General features: G+C 50.5%; 7 protein-coding genes across 7 annotated transcripts; 4 read left to right on the forward strand and 3 right to left on the reverse strand.

Moving 5' to 3' along the window:
• Positions 1-647: 647 nt before the first annotated feature.
• Positions 648-1,409, forward strand: MAM_04217 (uncharacterized protein; the record flags this gene model as incomplete). Its single annotated transcript, XM_040823015.1, has 1 exon — positions 648-1,409. The coding sequence occupies one exon, from the start codon at positions 648-650 to the stop codon at positions 1,407-1,409; it is 762 nt and encodes a 253-aa protein (XP_040678894.1).
• A 701-nt stretch (positions 1,410-2,110) lies between these two features.
• On the reverse strand, positions 2,111-2,692 carry MAM_04218 (uncharacterized protein; the record flags this gene model as incomplete). Its single annotated transcript, XM_040823016.1, has 1 exon — positions 2,111-2,692. One exon carries the CDS (start codon positions 2,690-2,692, stop codon positions 2,111-2,113), a length of 582 nt encoding a protein of 193 aa, XP_040678895.1.
• Positions 2,693-2,761: 69 nt separating this feature from the next.
• Positions 2,762-3,631, reverse strand: MAM_04219 (uncharacterized protein; the record flags this gene model as incomplete). Its single annotated transcript, XM_040823017.1, has 1 exon — positions 2,762-3,631. The coding sequence occupies one exon, from the start codon at positions 3,629-3,631 to the stop codon at positions 2,762-2,764; it is 870 nt and encodes a 289-aa protein (XP_040678896.1).
• Positions 3,632-5,886: 2,255 nt separating this feature from the next.
• Positions 5,887-8,079, forward strand: MAM_04220 (phenol 2-monooxygenase; the record flags this gene model as incomplete). The annotated part of the gene is made up of 4 exons (XM_040823018.1): positions 5,887-5,935; positions 6,030-6,687; positions 6,743-7,016; positions 7,114-8,079. 4 exons carry the CDS (start codon positions 5,887-5,889, stop codon positions 8,077-8,079), a joined length of 1,947 nt encoding a protein of 648 aa, XP_040678897.1.
• A 1,137-nt stretch (positions 8,080-9,216) lies between these two features.
• On the forward strand, positions 9,217-12,425 carry MAM_04221 (sentrin/SUMO-specific protease; the record flags this gene model as incomplete). The annotated part of the gene is made up of 3 exons (XM_040823019.1): positions 9,217-9,897; positions 9,959-10,061; positions 10,123-12,425. 3 exons carry the CDS (start codon positions 9,217-9,219, stop codon positions 12,423-12,425), a joined length of 3,087 nt encoding a protein of 1,028 aa, XP_040678898.1.
• A 5,534-nt stretch (positions 12,426-17,959) lies between these two features.
• MAM_04222 (regulator of G-protein signaling) lies at positions 17,960-18,757 on the forward strand (the record flags this gene model as incomplete). The annotated part of the gene is made up of 1 exon (XM_040823020.1): positions 17,960-18,757. The coding sequence occupies one exon, from the start codon at positions 17,960-17,962 to the stop codon at positions 18,755-18,757; it is 798 nt and encodes a 265-aa protein (XP_040678899.1).
• A 1,081-nt stretch (positions 18,758-19,838) lies between these two features.
• MAM_04223 (glycerol-3-phosphate dehydrogenase) lies at positions 19,839-21,794 on the reverse strand (the record flags this gene model as incomplete). The annotated part of the gene is made up of 1 exon (XM_040823021.1): positions 19,839-21,794. One exon carries the CDS (start codon positions 21,792-21,794, stop codon positions 19,839-19,841), a length of 1,956 nt encoding a protein of 651 aa, XP_040678900.1.
• Between the last annotated feature and the right edge of the window lie 500 nt (positions 21,795-22,294).

Genomic DNA, 22,294 nt, shown 5'->3' on the forward strand with positions numbered 1-22,294 from the left:
TGACCGCTGGCAGGAAGCACTAAGTTTATGTCACGAGGCTGCAGTTCTTGCACCGGCAATTCTCCCTCACCTGGGCACTCAACCCCAACCTTCTTGGCGCACAGTGCATACCCTTTTGACCGGTGACTACCACCATGAATAATAATCTGTCAAGTCTGGTCAAGTCTTGTTTTTAGGTCTGGTCCCCTGGACGACGCCTGTCTAGATCTTCGTCCGTGGTTGGCCTGTGTTACCTTCATGTCAGCTGCCTGCCGCTTTCCACTAGCTTCTTCCGCCCTTCTCCCAGCTCTTCGCCATGTCCAATTCAATGTTCGGGCTGAGCTTACGGACCAGCATACCACAGCCTCCCGACGGATACGCCCCTCAGATGGACGGAGAAATCTGTGTTGACGCAGTGAGTGCCATGAATGGACGATGAAGTAATAAAAAGGAATCCCCAGGTTCATTCTCTCCGAGTCATTGGACAGCTTCTTCTCTTTCTCCTCCTCCTCCCCTTCTTCTTCCTCCTCTTCGTTTTTCCAAAACGAGGATTGTCGGCCTGAGACAATCACTTCTGGGCTTATTTGCTGCTGCTATTTTCAATTCTTCTCGGCTTGCCCTCGCCGAAAGCCACTCCGTCCTTCTGCAACAATCGTATGGCCATCGTCATGTCTGACCACCGAGTAACTCCGGCCGACTCGAGTCGTTTGTCAGAACGTCATGATGGCCACTTCCCCCCGGAATACCAGTCTGGCCGGAGTGGCATATTTAAGGTATCTGGCCAAGAGAATACGCCTCGAGGCTTAAATGAATCCTACTACCGTGAGAGCGCCGCCGCCCTCGGAATGCCCATGGAAGTTGAATCTCGTTCTCATTCGGTGCCGCCTCCGACGTCTGCCGTCGTTGGCTACCACAGGTCTCCATCCATGTCGTCTTCTAGATCCTCCTCCCGCTCAGATAGAAGTAGATCGCCTGCTCGCTCTTATCCCAATGTGTCCCGCGACAGTGAATGCAGCCCTGATTCGAGGGATCAAACTCGCGGTTTGATCCAAAGCAATTTCTCCGGCACACGTGCCGGAATCGGAGCCGGTATTGTTGGAGCTGTCATTGGTGGACTTGTCGCCAAACAGGCCTCGGAAGCAGCATTTCGCCACAACCAAAAGAAAACTGGCCGCCCACGTCGTCACAGCTCTGAGGCTATACCCAGTATAGCGTCTACTGTTCTCGGCGCTGTAGCTGGTGCCCTCGGCGCAAACGCCGTTACCCATAGACTGGAAGATGCGAGACAAAGAAACAGGCGTCAGCAATTAACGTGGGAGGAACGGTGCGGCCGAGAAGAGAACTTACGCCCTTGCGATACAGGCAGACGACGACCCTTGAGTCACCGCAATAGCAAGGGATATGTTTATGACATTCATGACTACGACTAGCTATAAACCAGAGACCGACAACTCGATAATCATGACTCAAGATCGCATCGCCTTAACAAATCACAGTTACATCACCTCCGAGACTAGACAGTATCTATCTTCTCACCATACCTGCAATATAAAGCCCACGTCTTCGAATATGGGTAGTTTCAATGCGAATTTTCTTCCATACCCCAAGGGATCCAAATTTCATACGACGCTGTGGCTTGCCCCAGTGGCTCCTACTCCAATTGCACCATCTGGCTCAGAGAAAGTCCATCATGATCAAAGGGATGCACATCGTACTGTCCAGTGTCTCTGGAAGTGATGTTTTGCCTTCGAAACCCAGTTTTACTAGTTTATCAATTCACGAAACACAACTTCAGTAATTTAGTATATTATCATCCAAACACACGCCCGTCTGCGGTCATGTACCGAGTTACACGTCTTGACAAAGTTGGGCTGCCTGTAACCATTGTCCTCCACAGACATTTTGTTTCTCTTCTAAGATTGTATGCAAAGATGCCGTCGATGCGTCAATGATTCCATGCAAAAACGAAGAAGAAGGACGAAAAGATTGCGGCCAATCCCCACCAAACTTTAATATTCGTGTATCTTCTCCAACTTTGCACTACGTAGTTACAAGGACGCGTCGAAGCACGGAGAAGCCTTGTACTTAATGTAGCTAGGACATGGTTCAGCTCCATCTGTTGGCTTCACCGTCACAAGTCTTCTTGAAGGCTACTTTGCCAACCAAAGCCTTCGGGTTTTCCATTGATGGCTGACTTGGTGTGTCTTCCTACCGGTTCATGGTTTGCACGTTCCCTGTCGACGATCATTCTGAAGAACCGACCAATTTCGGCCAGGGCGAGCTGTTGAGAGTCAGAAACGCTCAACATGTTAAACAAAGATTGTGAATCAATTAGCTGTTTGGCAATGACCGAGTCTGGTTGGCAGAAGGTGCGAACTCGCATTGCACGAGCATTCACCTTCATCGAGTGAAGAAGTCCTAGTATCTCCGCCGGGTTGTTTTGCCGTCGGCCGTAAAAGTTGAATTCGTCGAGATGTAAGGCTACCAGCTCTAACTGGGTCTCCAAATCGTAACGAAAGCTAATTACCCTTGGATGACCTTGCTGAGACCAAGCGTCTGACGTCTTTTTGAGATTGTCGGGCAGCAAATGCCCCTTTTCAAATTCCGCGGTGATATAATCATTCAAGGCAGAGGTCAAGTGGAACTCTAATTCGCAGTATAACAAGCTTTGCTCTCGAGCATCCAAGGATATCGTGACCTGAGCTGAGTTCATCAAGTCTGGCGATGAGAGGTTGGGTCGTCTATGCGACGCGTTTAGCTCTGCCGTCTAATCCCCCCGCTGTCAGTTGATCCATGCCGTTATGCACACACCTTTTCTTGCTATACGTACCACGTCCTTTGCGATTTTCTTGATGCTGTTCAGAAAAAGGCCTAGTCTCTTTACTTGCGGCTTCTTCTCATCGTCATCGACTTTGCTTGTGCACTCCAGCCACCCATTTTGACCAATCATGATCTTCTCACCTCTCCTCGTCGAAGAAGAGCTCTGTCCTTGAAAGTGAAGAGGAAGTGGCGAGAACTGTGGACTGGGCTCGATCATTCCGTTGGAATTATGTGGAACCTCATGTCGACTCACTCCTGTGATGACCTCAACCGGGGCTGGCGATGGGGCCCTGCACAAATCTGGAGCTGCACATGTACTCTGAGATCGTTTGGGTCTTTTCATGAGGCTCTGGTGTCTTTTTGGGTATTCTGGCCGGGAGTCCGGTCCTGAAATATTTGACCAGGATTTATACATGTCGAGAATAGCTTTGTTGACCTGTTGCCCCGGGGTTTCAAGATCAGTTGTATATGTTGTATACTCTGTCTTCTCGGAAGCTATGTAACCATTACTCCCAGGTCCGGGACCGTCACCATTTCCAGACAGCGTTCTCCCTGAAGACTGTCCCTCAGGCAAGAAATCTGAGCCAGAAAACGGCTCTCGCTTGGAGTGATGGATCTGGGACTGTTGCACCTGCGCAAATGTATTAATTGGAGACAGAGCCACATGATTCCGACGCTGAGACAAGCTTTCAGTACCACCAACCCTACCCGGGCTGTTTGGTACCGTTTCGGAGATAGTGGGAAAGCCGTCAGCAGCATAATATTGTCCTCCATTTGTATTCAAAATGTCCCTCTTGAAGCTCGGGGGCGTTGGCATTGTGGACTTCTGCATTCTGCTAGGGCTTCTATCCACCGTATGGGTTATGCTTGGGCAAATCTGGTCAGTCAACGCGTTTTGCATGGCATCCTACTCGATACAGGCAGACAACCTACGCTTGGGTCACTTTGTTCATCTGTCGTTCGGTCAAGTTGACGCGTATTGTCAACGGCTGTCTGGCATGGCGTTTCGCAGGCGAACTGCCCCTAGACTTTGTTACATATGAACATTTTGGTGTCGTGGGCGACGGTGGAGGTGGCTTGTCACTGAGGTCAGCAGTGCCTCGATTCGGTTCCGGATCCTGGGAAGTCATTTGAGTCCATATGCTCAGAACATGTGGGAAACAAGGTTAAATGCCAGACCAGTAGGTGTACTCGGTTTTGCGTGTTGACGACGGGGTGTTGAGAGCTACGAGTAGTAGATTGGCCTTGATTGAGCCAAAACTCGTCACCTCAAACAAGGAGTAATCGAATACTCGGAATAAAACCCTGCAAAGTTAACTTCAACAGACGGTGAAGAAGTGACACGAGCGGACGCGGCATGTTGTCATTCTTTTCCAGCCTGATTCAGGGAAGCGCAGTTATCAGTCGGTCAGTCTGCCAGCTGGCCGCTGCGGCCCTGCCAGCTGGCAGCGAGAGAGGGACATACTTCAATGAAGCAGATATTTATCTACAGAAGTCGCTTATATTCAGATGAAGCTAGGGAATCGTTCTTGGGAACTACCACATATCTTTTCTATTATGTAAGCATCGTCACTAGCAGACGCCTGGTTCGGGTCACTTCTCCATTTAATGCGGTTACACTACTAAGAATATTTTAGGGTAGCAGCCAAGCCGGTTGGCAAGATGACAATGTCCGGTCAGCCACGGTTTAACTGCCTCGAGTCTCCACTTCCTCCACTTCTCCATTGCTCAGACTTGCCGATGTCAGATCCCGAGACCAAAACGTCTTACTCCTTACAGAGTACGTACTGTGAGAGGAGTACAATTTCTTTTTTGGAAAAATAATAACTAACTATTGGTTGATTTTTTTTTTGTGAGCCTGAACACTGAGTTTATGACCAATGCACTCGAACGGATTCCCCCGTTCCGCTCGTTTGCTTGAAGGCAGTAGGCGTTGCTTCACCATGTTCAATTCGAAGTCAGGACGGGGCAAGGACGGCTTTGTCTAAGTACTTTGCACTACAGGTGATAATGCTCAGGAGAATATCCAGACATCACGCATCATTGTAAGTGGAGGCTCCGGCGGGACAGACTCTCTGGTTTCATAGGCCGTGAGGTCTAGTCTATTGCTTCAGTCCCGAGGTGATTCGCGTGCGAGTTCGACATTGACTCCCGCTTCTTGTTCCCGGGTCTTGCTTACCCTAGGTACTTGAGTACTTACCTTAAGTAGGTACCTGGGTACCTAGTAGTTTACGGAGGTGGGGGCTGGACAGTTAGCCTACCACATTAATTTACAGCATCCGTCCCCGCCGCTCCGCCATTGGTTGATCGGAGCAACCACCCGGCTCAACTGGAACTGTGTCCATCCCAGCACTTGAGCCGCCTGGCTGTGGCAACTCCTTCCCGTGCTCAAGTGCCTTTTCGCCCCTCGCCGCGCCTAGAATCCGTGTCTGCACGTGCATCCGATCCGTGGTTTCGGGGAAGTGGCGAGGCAACTTGAACCGTTGACCCTTCTTATCTCTCCAGGTACGGAGTACAAAGTGGCTAGCCTAGGAACCTAAGCAGGCACTTGGAACCATGGAATTGTTGGCTTGTTTGGCAGAGTGCCACTGCCGCCGTGGCCAAATATTTGCCTGCGCTTTCCGAGTTGGGACTGCGGCTTTGCCTGGCCGAGTACATGTACTCCAGACCAGAATCATGTACTCCCGCATCTGCTGCAGCATTGAACCACCTTAACACGGCGCACCCACATGTCTTTGCCGTCGATAAATAGAGCTCTATGCCTCGTGCGTCTCGGTCTGTTGGTTCTGACGTACCCAATTCTAGAATCCTATCGCTGCACTTTCTCTGGTATAGCAAGTATTGCGGCTGATGCTGACAGCCTGCAAGAATCTCCCATTCGGACAGCGTGCATACAAAGCTGTTTTTGCACACCTACAGGGAAAAACACTACAGTCTTCGTATTCCTACCACCGGTCTAATTTCTAATTCTCACTTTGCGACTGTATTGACTCGCCTGTAGGCCGCTCGTCTTTTTCCTTTCCTATTATGTCAACAGCGATCCCTTCCTGTGCAAGCACTATTCCTTCCCAGTTACAGTCAGCCAACATGACTGAGCCCGCCATGGAAGGAGGGCCTGTCCATTTCTACGACATTGGTATGACTTCTAACTTATCCCCGAGCCAGCATTTGTATCCACAAGTTGCCTCGTGGTTTGTAATGATGCCGAACGCTAACTCGAATAATTGCAGTCGTCGTGGGAGCTGGCCCCGCAGGGTTGATGCTCTCTACGTGTTTGGCCAGATGGGGTTATCGAGTAAAGCACCTTGACAACCGACCAGGGCCAACAAAAACTGGACGAGCTGATGGCATTCAGCCCAGATCCTTAGACCTGCTTCGTAACATGCGACTGAAAACGGATCTCATGGCTCACAAGCCGGCTCGGGTTTACGAAGTGGCCTTCTGGAATCCAGATCAGTCTGGGAACGATATTGTTCGGACTGGAACATGGGCGACTTGCCCAAGCTTTATTGATGCCCGCTATCCTTTCACCACATTGATTCACCAAGGACATATTGAAAATGTTTTCATCCATGATCTCGAAAGAAACGGCGTCCTGATACAGCGGCCGTGGACCATTACAAACTTCGAGTCTGACGAGGAAAAAAATCCTGAGCACCCCGTGCGGGTTGAGTTGAAACATGTAGACGGGACAGTAACAGAGACCGTCAGGGCTAAATACCTTTTCGGCGGCGAGGGGTCGAAGTCGTTTGTGCGTCAGCTGCTAAACATCAGAGTGAAACACATTGATCCTATACAGCACGTATGGGGAGTTATGGACGGCGTTGTCGATACAGATTTCCCCGATATAAAGGTATGGAGCCAGGGCATATCTCCGATCAAAATCCGGTTTGTGATTGTCTAATCGGGTCTGATGATTGCAGATGAAATGCACTATTCACAGTCGACACGGTTCTATCATGGTCATCCCCCGAGAGGACAACATGGTTCGACTCTATATACAAATCGCCTCGTCAGATGAACCGGATTGGAATCCAAGAAAGACAGCTAAGCTAGAACAGGTTCAAGAGGCGGCAAAGAGAATTCTACACCCGTATAAGATAGACTGGGAGCGCGTCGAGTGGTATTCGGTGTACCCCATTGGACAAGGAATATCGGACAGGTACAGCTTAGATCAGCGTGTGTTTCTGGGTGGTGATGCATGCCACACACATAGTGTAAGCCCAATTCCCTTCTCCCCTACAGTGAACCGGCATTGTTTGTCTTAGAAAAAGACTGAGTGCTAACAGAGGCCCACGGGCCGCATCTGTGTAGCCCAAGGCTGGCCAGGGCATGAACACCGCCTTCCTAGATGCCCTCAACTTGGCCTGGAAGATACACGTGGTTGAAGGAGGTCTTGCACACCGCGACCTCCTCAAGACTTACGAGACGGAGCGCAGAGGGGTAGCAAAAAGCCTGTTGGATTTTGACAACAGATACGCAAAGTTGTTTTCCCAGCGCCCCCCCGCAGCCAAGGAAGTAGAGGCGGCGACTGAAGGCGGACCTGCAGGCCGCGGCGACACAGTGGAAGACGAATTTGTCAAAGTTTTTAAGGAATCGTGTGAGTTTACTAGCGGATATGGTGTGGCCTATGGGCCCAACCAGGTCAATTGGTCAATGGACCATCCGGCCAAGTCAACCCTTATCCAACCTGAGGGCACGAAACTTCGAACGGGCCACATATTCATCAATTCCGACGTTACAAGAGTGGTGGATGCGAATGTCGTACACTTGGAGCAGGAGGTGCCGCTCAATGGCTCATTCCGTATCTTCATCTTTGCTGGAAATCCAGCCGTTACTCAAGCTGCATTGCAAGATCTCGCGAATGGGCTCGGTGCGAAACGTTCTTTCTATGGCACTTATGCCAGAAATGATGTTGACACAGTATCACACCACGAACAACATAATCCGCACAGCTTATTTTTCACCCTCTGCACGATATTCGCTACCAAACGATCGAATATTGAAATTTCCAAGGTTGTACCGCGGCTTCTGGCACGCTATCGGGACCACATTTATGCGGATGATCGATGGGATCGAAGGGTACCCTTTTCAGGTGCTTCAGCACATGCCAAGATGGGCCTGGATGAACAAAGAGGTGCAGTGGTGGTGGTTCGTCCCGATGGTTATGTTGGTGTGATCGTTAGTCTCGTAGAAGGAACGGGGACGGTTAACGCGTTGAACGAGTACTTCTCGGCTTTTTGCACTAAAAATCTAGTGGCAGATACTCCTCAGCTGTAGCATTACATGCCGTTGATGTTGCAGAAATCGATAATATGGTTCTATTGCGCCAGGGGAGGTGTGTGTGCATAGGTAACATCACAAGCATTTGACGGACGACGACACTACGCGCGGGTGCAGACTTGATGATGAGCACATGAAGCTCATTCCTGCCGATATAACGGCTCTTCGGTTGAAGACAGGAGCCAGATCGAGGAATCGTGCGTAACGATATATGCGTGGATGCTGGTACTGTCAACACCCGAATTATTTCATCTAGTCGCTGCCTGTTTTATGCTGAGACACCGAAGCGATCCGAGGACATCAGCCTTTGTGTTCAGGTGTTTGAGGCAGGCTGGTCACACCGTTTCAACTTTGACAACATGGGAGGCGGGGCTTGGTTTTCTAAGCATGACCATGTACAGTAGCTATTTGATCATTCGAGAATTAAGTATGCAGTCAAATCCGAAAAGTCAGGATGGGAGCGTAGGGGGTTGGAGTGAGTCCTGCTCAATGCGTCAAATGTTACGGAGTACAGATGCTTCAAACTGTTGATTTTGTAAATCAAATCAATCAATAACAAAATCCCCATTTTATCGAGCTCTAAGAGGGCCAAGATAGCTGAGGAACCTTATTGGTGGAGGGCACTCTGCGAGTGGCCCAATATTGGGTTGGGGGGGGCTACAGTTGCCCCGAAGTTATTCCAGGGCCGAACGAAAGTGCACCGCAGCCCAGCAATTATTCTTCCATGATCCAAAACACATCTTTAGACAGCTTCCAAGTTAGCAGTCGCTAGCCTTCTCAGCGAAGCCGCGCCCCCCAACGCCAGCGGTTCGCCAGCGCCTCGCCAGCGCCTCGCTTACACTTGCCGCTTTCTTCGAATTTCTCGCTTGAAGCTCGCCTTTGGCTTCATTTTTGACTTTTTGTCGACGCACTACACCTATTACCGACTCTGACAACAACGCGCTTACGACGCAACAGCCCCTCCGCGTCGCATGGCAATGCTTTAACGCGACTTCCCTCCTCGTCGTCGAGCGTGGTCTCTTTCTTGCATCATCACTTGACACAGCTTCGGTAGGCACTGCTGCTTTTACTTTTGCTCTTTTGCTTGTATGCTCCTTACTTTTTTGATTGCTATTCACCATCATCGAAGACAAGATGTCTGAGTCCCAGCAAGGCTGGCTCTACTATCTCTCGAGACTTCCTTTTTTGTCATTTTTTTTCTCTCGTGTCGACAACGGCTCCATAGGCGGTACCGCGAACGACGCTGCACATTCTGATTCTTCGTCTATTGTCCAATCAACAGACATTCTATCTGCAAACTTGTTCTTCGGAGGAAAAGTAATTGTCGCTAACCGCCCGCGTGATAGCAGACGTCCTTGGTTGCCTCGGTTCCCCAAGCTCAAGAGACATTACCCCCGAGTTGAGCAGAACCTGACCGAATCGAGCCTGCAGTCCGACACAAATCGTCCACCTGCGCACCGAAAACCAAGATTCTTTTTAAGGCAAAAATTTCTGGCCGATACTGTCTATCCTCGACTTGACCCGTCCGATCACCAACAAGAAGATATCTGTTTCGCATTGGCTTCTCTGCATAGACAGCGGGTACCTCGAGAGCCGAGACCTGCACCACAAGAGCTTCGCCTCCCTAAGAACTCGGATACGGTATTTGTTGAAATCAATGGAATCCGTTCAAACAAGCGTCGCGCTCAATACTCCGAGGTTGATTTGGTTGCTGCCACGCAAATCTCGACTCAATCCGACAGTCCATCCTCTATTGCAATTATTCGCGAAGGCATTCTTCCCGAATCCGAGTTTGAGTACCAGGAAAAAGTTGAGGTGTGACTATGCCGCACGAGATGTCCCACATTGAAGTTTTACTTATTTCCTCCCTCTACAGGCGTACATGTCCCACACCAAACCTCTCCCAGAAATCATCTCCGGGATGATGACGAATATCTTTTCCAGCTTTTCAGATCTGACTGGTAGATTCAGCCGAATTCGTACGTACTTCATTCCCCCTGCCTGCTGTTGGCTTGGTACATGGCTGACATCTGAACCCAGTATACAATCAAGCTTACGAAGTGTCTGAGTCTCGTTTCTATATTGAGATACAAGATCCACGCAGTATCGATGTCGCCAAGAAGCGTGTCAAACTCACTTCTCACGTCTTCGACTTTGAATGGTTGGATCGAGATGGCCTTCGCTTACTCCTCTCCCGTTATAGCCACTTTCGCCATTGCTTTGACGAAGCGGGCTCTATCCTGTACACTCAACCATCGCGTGCAGAGATGAACGAACTCCTTAAACCACTGTTGCCTGCCATGACGAATAGTGCCAATGACCTCAGAGCGCTCAGCTTGGGCCATGATGGGACAGATCTTTTGAGCTTCTGGTTCTATTTATGCCGATCGATGATAACTTTTTTGAACAGTGTCTATGAAATCGGCAGATTCATCAAAATCAGGGACAAGTATCCTAGAGTGCCAACAGTCTGGCCAGACACTCCAACACCGGAGAACCTCGAAACAGCTTCCCGAATCCAGAAGTTTCTGTCCGACCCAAGCCTTTTTGTTGTGTTGAAGACTATTCTCAAATTGAACCACAAATTGGAGAACTATCCCATGCCAACCGACATGATCGATCGAGTGGTTCTCGACATGGCAGCATTCCAGCACAACATCGTTCTTCCAAGTTATGTGCATTCTGACCACTTTCACGGTCGGCTCCTGGAGTGTTTTCCGCCTCCCCAGCGGTTGGACCCAGGTTATGTCTATCCAATTCTCCCGGGAGCTTTTCCTAACATGAACGATGAGTCTCAAGATCTTGACGTGGTGACTAAGCCCGAAGACTCGCCATTACCTCCCCGCGTTGAATCACCACGTCCTCCCATTGCCAAAAAAGGGTTGACCAAGACTGATCGCTTGAGAGCCGAATTTCTTGAGGCCAATATATCTCGCCTTACACCGGAGGAATTTCAGACCATCTATTGTGGACCAAGTGACCAGCACCGCGAGATCGAAAAGACCTACATCACAGATTTCGTCGCCAAAGAACCACTTGCAACGGCCCAAATTGGAGCTGTAAAATCAATTTTAAAGAACCGCAAAGCGCCAAGACGGCTCACTATGACCCGCGCTCCAAAAATTGTGCGTTTTACCGAAGACACTATCACACCTCGACAACGAACGCATCTGGGACTAGACGTTCGCAGGCTGCTTCCCGACTCTGACCGCGCCAATGATCCCAGTTTTATTAGTGGCGTAAAACTTCGACAGCCAGGACCTTCTACAGATAACTTAGACATACATGAACTGGAATATCTCCGAGCTCAGCACACCAATCGCCATGTCAATTCAATTTTTCATGGGGCTAAAAGATCTAAGCCCCAGCTGCCCGCCAATGACGACGGGATTGATCCCTCGCTGGCGATTGAGCGAATGTTGTCAGCTCCATCTGCCGAACTGTTCGCCATTAGCGACGACGCCATAGCTGGCATTGCCATCAAGAAGAAGCAGGCCGCTCAAAAAGCAGCCGAAGACGCGAGGAAGCATGCTGAGGAGCGCGCTCGACGAGAACTTGAAGAAAAACTTGCCGAAACTGGTGGTCTTCGCGTTCCAAAGCAGCCTCTTGTGTCACCCCTTAGTGATCACTGGCTTGAACGGACCCAGGGAACACTCCACAAATCACCCAAAACTACGCTTGCAAAAACAGCAGACGGCATTAATCTCAGGCGACATGACTTTGCCACAGTCGTGAAGGCTACTGAGTGGCTGAATGATGAAATTGTCAATGGCTGTCTCAATTGGCTGGACCAGTGTATTAATTCGGCTTCCGGCATCAAGGATATCAAGAAAAACACCCGCAAGTGTCTTGCTATGTCCTCATTCTTTTTCAAATATTTGCGAGAGAACGGATTCAACAAATCAGAAAAAACCCTTCGACGCCATGGGGTAGAAAAGAAAAATTTTCTCCAGGTGGACACTATTCTTCTCCCCGTCTGCGAGAGGAGTCACTGGACACTCCTTGTTATTCGACCAAGCAAAAGGACCGTAGCACATATGGATTCCTTGAATCCAGGGGGTTCATCTCCAACATACATTAATCTGGTGCTAAAATGGCTCCAATACATTCTAGAGGAAACCTTTGTGGAGGATGAGTGGAAGGTAGCACAACACGAAGCTCCAAGACAAACCAACGGGTACGACTGCGGCGTACACACTGTCACCAACGGGATGTGCATTGCATTGGGCCTTAACCCCATTGACAGCTATGCTACAAGGGACATGCCGCAGCAACGTCTCAGGCTGGCCGGTATGCTCTTGAATGGGGGCTTTAAGGGAGACTTCGACCTTCGGGTTTATTGATTCTGTTGTTTGTATCATTAGGGACCACTTGCATGGCATGGTGTTCGGGAGGAGTTTTGTATAATTAGATACCCGGTACCCTGAAAGAGTAGTCAGTGGACTAGATGGATTATAAATAGCAACCAAAGACTGAGGTTTCGTTTTCCCTGTTTTTGCTTTTTTCCGTGATTAGCTAATCCGGAGAAGCTAAAATAAGAGAAGACGCGAAATGCATTTGAATGCATAGCACCCCTTGTAGCGCGGGTAGCAATGTTGACGTATTGAGGATAAGATTGCATAAAAGTTTCTTTTTCAAGACAGCAAAACGGAAGGGAAGCTTGCGTGTCAAAAATGTCCAATTTATACTTGGATGTTGTACGGCATGCCACGAGATCTCATGAGATATTCGCGTATATCTTACCTTACACCTGTGATTAGTGAAGTACGATTTGTACGTAGTGCATATTGGGGGGTGGTTTGGGGGGGGGGGGTTAATAATTGTGGCGCTCCAAATTTTCTCGTGGATCGGCCAGGAACCGATGATAGGGGCAAGTTCAGTAACACCCATACTTATACGGAGTATGTATTACTAAAAATAATAAGAATGATATTTGGCAATTGAGTGGCCTTGCCAAACACCCTACCCTGGGTTTGTGGTTATTCAACCCATTACAACGCAAGGCGCGGCGGCATTCGAATGTTGAATGAATGGGCCATGTCCGGTCCGAGCATGCGCCAGCATGGCTACTTTGAATGATGGATATATAGATAGATGTATTGCTCAAGAAATTGGAATTTGCCGACACGGGAAGAGGAGAGTGTTGGCTCCGTTAGTAGGTTTTAGTCCGTTCATTCGACCGTATCAGCATGTTGTATCACGAGACGCTCGGCGCATCTCACCCGGAGGCTTGAAAAGAGGGGAACGCTTTGGCGGTTTAGCCGGTTTAGACAAGTCGGTACATTGTCGGCCCATCTTCGCTTGCCGGGTCGGCATGACCGTTCGGAGTGGGAATTGAACGACGATTGAAAACACCCTGATCCTTGTCTCTGCCCCTGGGAAGGGGAAAAAAAACTGGCAAAACTTGGCAAACTGGTCCCCCCCCCACCTGGTTGGGGTGGGGGGCGCAGCCAAGGCGGGAAGGGTTCTAGAAAATCAGCTGGTTGGGGCCCTTGGGGGTTTTGGCGTTGTTTGGACTGCACCGCGGCATCGCCGACCCGGGTTGGAAAACAAAGCCCCGATCCATTGTACCGGTGCCATGGGGCGTCTGGGCGAAGATGAGCACGAGTCGCACACACAACACGACATTTCTCGGATGACTGCCTGCTGTGCTATCCGAGAAGCGAAATGCCCACGACGCCCTCTTGTTCTTCTCATGTTTCCCTTGGTTTCGTAGACGGACATTGGGCCGATGATCGACACCTGCGGTGCTAGTCTACTGCAACGGCCGGAGGCCACCGTTGGACTCCATCTCCGTCAGAAAAGCCAGAGGATCAACTCTCGTGTTGCACCACGACTGGGGCTTGTATTCCGCGGCTCGAGTAAGAGATGTAGCTTGGGGGGCACTCGCGACTGGGTACTCCGCACACGGCAACAAGCAACCTTCCGAATAACGAGGGGCGGCAGGAAACAATCACTCGGCCGCACGCCGGACCTGACGCTTCTACGACATGCATCTCTCGGCCGGTCCGTCGTTTGGGGAAGGGGCAGGTTGGTATTTGAACAATGTGGGAAGCGGTGGAATTGAAAGTTATCTCTTGCTTGGAATACGAGTTAAAACGCACCATAGTATCCGGACAGACCTCAGGAACCAGCCAGGCAATGGAACCAGGGTGCCATATAACTACTCGGGTACGGAGTACGTGATCCATCTCCACTGCATCATCTCGCCAAGCACTCTACGAAGGTGAGTAGTGAAATGCCTGGCAACCTGGCTGGTTGGCTACCCATAGCCCGAGGGTACTAGTGGTAGTTTCTGCATGTACCAAATTGAAGCCAAGCTGGTGCCCATATGCAAGATGATTTTCGCCAAAGCTGGGGATATAAAAGTCGTGGTGTTGTGACACTATTGCGTGGAGCAAGCTTGGACAGAGATATCTAAAGTACCGAACTCTACGGAGTATGCAGATTTCTCCGCACATTTGCAATAAATGGCTTGACTAGACTACCTCACTCAGTATGTCCTTGGACAAAGTAAGTAAACCATCCATCTAGGAATTGGACAGTGCGGGCAACAGAGGAGTGGCACACCTAGGGTAGGTTTCCCGTACCTATGCTGGAAGAAGTCGGCAGTCAATCATGATTATGCACGTCGCCAGAGTTCCTCTCGCCACAGCAGACTGCCAAAACGACTAAGCGCGAACCACGCGGTGTGGCGATGTGACGCCAGGGTTGCAAAAGAACCATGCTCGGAAAGATCACCAGTCAGTCGCTAGACCATGGTTTTCGTCCAAAGGTGCTCGCACTCATTGGCGGAGAAGTATTTTCCATCATCACTCCGTTCCCCGAGGCTAATACGAGTTTCTCGTCATACTAATTCAATTGGCCTTGCCAACCCGGTTCCAGCAGCAAAAGAAGGGCGGGTAAGAGGGTTAATATTTCCGGAGACATTGGTTATGCGCGGACGCTGGTATTTCCTGGCACCGGAGGCCCCATGCCAAATCGGCGTCGGTCATCATTCGATTCGATTTCGATTGGGATGAACAAGGATGGATAGAAAAAAAAAATTCCAAGGATAGGAATAAGAGTCACGGTCGATGTGGTCCGTGCATCTTTTCGTTGGTGTCCAGAGCGCCTGCTGCCCCATATTAATAAAGTGTCCAGGCTGGACGCATGACTGGATAGCATGCGAGCAATCATCGAGCTGACGGAGCCAAAACGTCACTCTTTCCCCTCTTCCCCCTTCCGTGCCCCACCCTCTTCCCCTCTTTTCTGTTTCCTCCTCAGTGGCCATTTGGCACGGGCAAACGCATACAAACAGAGCACTGACAAGTACCCGGGTCCCCAGCCACCTATAAGTACAATTCAGAAATGGCTTCTAGCGGCATTCTAGCGCATGCTCATGGGCCGCGGCGAGGTGCAAAAATCTCTTGAGCAGCAGTTGAAACAGGCAAACGTCAGGGGAAGCGGGGGATCCAATCACGGATTCCACCACTGAGTACGGAGTACCTGAGTACCTAAGTACTTAAGTACTTGGCTGCTCGTTTCTGTATTTCTGTATCGCTCGTCCGGGTACTAGTACCACAGCTCGCAGGTGGAACGTTGGAGCTTACTTACTTCTTCCTTCAGTACTTAAGTACTTACTTAGCTTAGTACTTAAGTACTTTACTTTGAGTACTTCAGTGCTTACTTGTATGACCATACTTGTTCGGCCAGCAAGGCAGGCCACTAGTAGTAGTGCTGCATAACATGCTAGTACTTACTACTGGATCTCTTGATTCTTGCTCGACCTTGTGTGTGACACTGCACTACACACGTGGCGACTGGGAGTGTCTGCTCCGTACTTCGTATCTCCCCAGGTCGAGCTGCTCAGTGGACAATCAAACTCGGAGATCGGTGCGACACAATTGTCTGGAAGGGTGTAGCCAGAGGGCGCCACCAATTTTGTCAAGTTGCTTCCAGAAGTGCGTTGCAATGCAGGTTCGAAACCAAGGCCCAAACCCGCCAACAGGGTTTGATTGATGCTGCGGGACCTAAGAAGTGCGCCGAGTCCGCCTACTTAAGTACCCAAGAGCCACGTGAAGGTCAGTGAACCAGCGACGGCCAAGTTCTACCGTTGACCGGAAAAGGCCCTATGCATAAATTCTACTACGTCTCATGCTCTCAGGTGGCGGGATGCAACTCTTGCATGCAGGTGCCTCTCTGTGATTCGTACCGAGTACTCCGTGTAAACTCCAACGCTTGATGAAAGGTCCAAGTACGTATGTACTTACGTAGAAGTCGGTTCTCGTCGTGGAAGCTTAACCCCTTAAACCCCCTAGCAAACAAATATTCGCGTCTCAGGCCCCCCGCTCTTCTCTCTCTCTCTTTTTTTTTACACACACCCCGGCCTTGTCGCCCATTCTTGGACTTGCAACTTGGGTGGCGTGCATGACGAAGAGGCTCGGGAGCCTGTCTATGTGTGGCCAGGTAGGCAACAGTTAGTTGTGCGTGAATGCCTGCAGCAGCGCTACTGGGACCAATGGTGTCTTTGGGTGGCTTCCAGGTTAGTTCGGACAGCATCGAGGGTCCAGTATGGAGTTGTTGTCAATGCCCTTCATGCCTTCCTTGGTCGACCGGGCTCATGTTAACTGGAGACACCACCAGCCAGACTTGCTCGCAAGCGCCCCCCTCGGGCCCCATGTGCACAGCAGCCCCCAGTCCTCCCTGCCCGAACATTGAATGCTTCCTAGTTCCTAGCGCGGGCTGGTGCCACCCGCAGGCAAGGGCTTGGTTGGCACTCCAGGTGTCCCCTCCCCACCGGTGACCCCACCTACCTCTTCCAAAGGCTATCAACTGATGCCTCCCCTGCTCCTGATCCTCCTCCGCCATCGTCGTCGTCGTGTTCGTCGTCGTCGTCGCCGCCGCCGCCGCCGCTCCTCATGGATCTGTGTGGTCCTGCTACTATCCATGCTTATATACAGAACACTACTAAACCATCCGCCATCAACATCACCCTCTTGCTATCCTCATCCATACCCCACCGACTCCTCACCACCTACTTACTTTGCCATACTACATACATGTATACATACCGCTCGCAACCCCCGGCCCTCCTCTTTGTCTGTCCTCGTCCATATCATCTCCCGCGCGTTGCCAGACGTCCAAATCAACGTCTTCTGCCATCGTCTATCGGCGGCTTTCCAGCTCGCATCCTCGCCTCGGTCGTCTGCACTCTGCCAACCCTTTGCTGAATGGTAGTCTGGAATTCGCATTCGTTGTCTGCCTGCCGCAGTTCCGCCCGCCACGACATTCAAACCATAGATCGAATATCTCACGCTTTCCTGGTCCCTACCCAAACTGCCGTCCAATAGACTTTTTTCGAGAGGGGTGCTTCCCTTACTTCCGAGTCAACATCACCGGCGACATTTTGTGTGTCCACGCACGGTCCTGCAGCAGCACCTGATGCATGCCCAGCCCTAGGCGGCTTCATCTTTTGCTGCTTTTCTCACGGCCGTCTCGGCCATCTGCTTCACGTTGAGCCGCGCCAGTCCTCAAAGTGTCACCGATGTAGATTCAACCCGTTTTTCGTTACAGACACTCAGTCACGCCTTTCGCCCACTTGGTCAAACGACGATATCGTTTGCTCGTCTCAACGTCCTGCGCGCTCAGGGGTACTGCCTCTTGTGTGCCATCAGCTACTGGGGAGGCTAAATCGTTCTCGTCCGACCGTTGAGTAGACATGGTCAAACCCAGGTTACGGCGGCCATCTCCAGTTTACCTCACGATACCGACACGAAAGGACGACATATCCTTGCCCTTGTCCGCCTTCGGGAATTGTTGCTCTTCCAGTCATACGTCTTCCCGCTGCCTTGGCGGCATATTCATGTCACCTACGCCATCGCCGCGATCCATCGACATGGCAACTAGACCTCCAACCTTGACCGAGATTCTACTTGATGCCTCCCCGCCCCCCTGGACACTGAGTGCTTTCATGGCATATCTTTCACAGAACCATTGTATGGAAACCCTGGAGTTCACCCTTGACTCTCAGCGATATGCAGCCTTCTACGACCAGCTTGCCGCAGAAAACCCTCCGTCGCTGGAAAGCAATGCGCGCGTCTGTGGTTTGTGGGACAAACTCATGGAAGTCTACATTGTTCCCTGTGCGCCCAGGGAAGTGAATATTCCTGCCCGCGTTAGAGATCGTCTGTTAAGTCTGCCTAGCGGTCCGGCTGCTCCGCATTCCGCAGAATTGGCAGAGGCCGGTCGAATTATTTATGAGCTTATGAATGACTCCCTATTGGTTCCGTTCTTGCAGTCTGTCGCCCCTCTTCATTTCACTGGCCAAAATGACGATAGTGGCCACCACAGCCACCGATCTCAAAACGCTGTCCGTCAATCAGACCAAACCCAGCGCTCGGTAGCTTCTCCTCATTCAGCAGACTTTGACAGCCTCACCGATGATAGTGACAGCAACTCACCGTCCGCGCCAGAACCCATTACTCCTCCGACTACTCCTCCGACTTCAGAGTACACGTTCAACTCTTCTCCAGGCGGCTTCCAACGTGCCATGGCCGCGCATAATAAAGGTTGGAAAAAAGTGGGCGAAAAATTGGGATTCAGTCGCAAAGCCTCTAGCCGTCGGTCAACCCCCACATCCTCATCCTCCGATTATGACGCGGCTCTCAGGGAATCAAGTCATAGCCACGCATGAAGGGGCTGTATTGAAGAAACACCACTTCTTTCTGCCTCGAATTCTTTCGCAGAAAAAGATCACACAATAGCTGAATGTTTCCTATCTGGCTTGCCACACAAGTGGCCGTCACTGGTTGCCGCCTTGATGATACATCATGCTGCAAAACGAAGTTGCTGGCGGCCACGGTTGCAAGAACAGTCAAAGAGGGAATAAATTCTGAGTTGTCGGCTGGCCACCTTCAAAATACAATCCATGGACAGTCAACATGTCACGAGATCCTGGGCAGCATACTCCGGTTCCTTTCCACATGCATTACGCGTGGATGCATGGATTTCTCGATTTTTTATCTTTTTTTCATGTTCACACCACATTACCTCATTGGAGCTGGAGTTACGGTTTGACTCAAGCAGATTAAGTTCGGCATCAAAGAACGTCGTCAGTCATCATTTAGCGTTAGCGTTTCATCATAACAACGGAGTCGCATCTACGGAGATTTAAGCATGATAGAGAGGCATAGTATACCACGGAGTCTGGCTTGGGGTAGTGTACAAACGGAAAAATCCTCGATGTTTTTCTTTAATAGGATATGGTTTCCCAAAAGAGATAATCACACATGACCATACCTACTTGTTCTAATATTGTCATGTAACTCTTAGGGTTTGAAAGCTCTAGCACATTGCGCCAAGCAAACCCTTGGATGTCCTGCTTGCAATCCAGAGTCATGCGGATAAGTACAGTGAGTCGGTTTTGCGCCTTCCCATGTCAGACCAGAGCACATTGGCGACATGTTCCTGGAGCAACAACTCGGCCACTCTAGAAATTCAATATTTAGGCATTTTTGCTATCAGCGAATGAACCATCATCAGGCTTGTCGTGCCGAGAGTACATGTTCCACTCCAATGAATTCTCAAAATTTAGCTGGCGTGTCTCTACCTGCCTTCTTGAAGCCGAGAGCATAGGCTGAGGCAGGCCCATGGATTTCAAGAAAGCCACAGCTACGAAGATCTGGTCAGCGCAAAGGGCATCGCTTCTTAAATGGCTTATGCTTGTGATGTGTAGGCAGGCTCGTTTTGCCTCGGCTTTTTAATTTCTTGACCATTTAGGGGACTGCAGTGCCGCCAAGGGCATCTGAAGCAGGGACAGTGGGGGGGACATGCTTACTTTCAGTCCATTCGCGATCTTGGCGTTGATGATCCCAACCAAGTTCCTCGGTCATGATGTCAATTACGCCAGGCAACGCCTCCAGAGCCGCCTGGGCATTCAAAAATGCAAGCCGAGTTCGACGTGCCAAAACGTCAACTGCAGTCTGAGCAAACTCATGCCTTACTGCATAACGAACCTCGCCGTCAACAAATGGATACAAGCGTGATATACGCTCTCCTCGAGCCGGAAATCTCTGGCCAGTCAGCCTGCAGAGTCCTGCAACGGTCCAGGCCCGGTCACCATAGCTTTCCGTCAAGTGCTTGGCTACTTCCGTCTCAACACCGAAATGCTGAATAATTGGTATGAAAAGCGTTTTGCTAAAACCATGGGAACCTATTAAGCGAACATTATGAGTCTGACAGGACCCATCCAAAGTGGTACTATGGTCAATCACGTCGGCACCACCGACACGTGGTGGGTTGGTAACAGGACGAGGGCTAAGTTGAAATTCTGTAATGGCAGCATCGACGCAGTCCTCTGCCATTTGGCGATAAGTAGTCCACTTTCCCCCAGCACAAGTCAAGAGACCGGAGGGGGCTATGTCGACAAGATGGTTGCGTACCAGAGACTCGGTGTTCTTGGCCTTGGGATCCTTGACCAACGGCCGGATTCCAGACCAAGCCGCCAACACATCCCCTCGACGCACATTAATCTCCGGAGACAAATACTGGCTGATTTCTTTCAGTATCCACTGGATAGATTCCTCATCCGGTAGCGGAGTGAACAAAATTGGAGATGGTGAATCCGTGGTACCTGCAATCGTGTTTCCTTGCCAGGGAAGAAAGAAGATGACACGGCCATCAGATGTTGAAGGATCAAGTAGTCCCATTTTCCCAGGGCTGTAGTAACCGGGAAGAATCACATGTACGCCAGATGAAGGCGCAACAATTTCCTTGCACTCCTGATCGTCCATCTTTCTTATTGAGTCGGTGAAAGGACCGGTACAATTGACTATGCATTTGGCTCGTACCGTAATCTCCCCCACCTGTCCGCTTTCTCGAGCGGCGACAAGATCCTTTATTTTGGCTCCGCAAAGACGTCCACGTCCATCTTTTATGAGGCTTGTGACCTCAGCATGGTTGGCCACTGTTGCACCATAAAGAGCTGCAGTCAAGGCAATTGAAACGTTCATCCGGGAGTCGTTGTGTGCACCATCGTAGTAGACTAGTGCCCCGACCAAATTCGTCTGCTTCAGCATGGGGAATGCCTCGAGAGCTTTGCTCCGAGTCAGGAAGTAGGAGCTTTCGATTCCTTCGCTGCCAGCCAGGAAATCGTAAAGTTTGGTGCCTGCCCAATAGTAGGGCGCCTTCCACCACTTATCAAGAGGCAACATAATAGGTAGCCACATACTCAGGTGCGGAGCGGTCCGGAGGAAATATTTCCTCTCTTTGAGTGCTTCCCTAACAAGCTGATACTGGCTGTAGTCCAGATTCCACACTGCCTTTTCCAGATAGCGGACACCTCCATGCACAAGTTTGGTACTCTTGCTACTGGTGCCGCTGCTGAAATCATCTCGTTCGACAAGCGCCACTCTCAAGCCGCGGGTTGCAGCATCAAGCGCTACGCCGGCACCTGTAGCTCCTCCCCCAATAATCAGCATGTCATATTCGTTTCCGGCAGTCGGATCAGCACTGTCGCGCAAGTCAGCGATTTGTTCCAGTCGTGACTTGATGTTTGGGAATTGTGGCATGGTAAAGGATCCATCTGGGCCGTAAGTAGGGGGAGGGACCGCAGCAGAAGAGCAGCCGGGAATATTTCGAGGCCTGTAGCTGTATACCAAGGCTCCTCCACCAGCCACAACAACGCTGGGAATAATGAGTCGCCTGATGGCACGACGAGCCGCAGATTTCATAACTGAAGCTGGCTATTCCCGCTGATGATACGGAGATAAAAAGACCAATATCACAGCACACAGAGTCGAGGGCTATATTGGAGCAGCAAAACCGTTGTGCCGTGGAAGCGACCATTGATGATGACGCCGCGAGCTCGTTATCCAGGGGATGTTGAACCTTAGGCTGGGGTCTCATGAAAAATTCTTAATCGATGAGATTGAGGTGTTGAGGTCGTGTCGCTTCTACTGACGGAGGGAGCTCCATTCGACGTGATGCGGCGTCTGTTAATTTCCTTCAGGCATTGTCGATTCATGGGTGCATTTCCGAGGTCATGAATGGGAACTCCAGGATTGAGCAGTTCAGAGCCGGTGGTGGTGTGACGGCACTGCCCCATATTTTGATTCGGGGACTTGCTAGTAACTGAGGTCCTTACATCGTACCAGGCGGGGCCAGAGAAGGGAACTGCCCAAGTACCTTACCTAGAGGAAGGCACTTACTTAAGTACTTAAGTACCTACGTG

Source organism: Metarhizium album (genome assembly GCF_000804445.1).
Source record: "Metarhizium album ARSEF 1941 chromosome Unknown scaffold_9, whole genome shotgun sequence".
Taxonomy (NCBI): domain Eukaryota; kingdom Fungi; phylum Ascomycota; class Sordariomycetes; order Hypocreales; family Clavicipitaceae; genus Metarhizium; species Metarhizium album.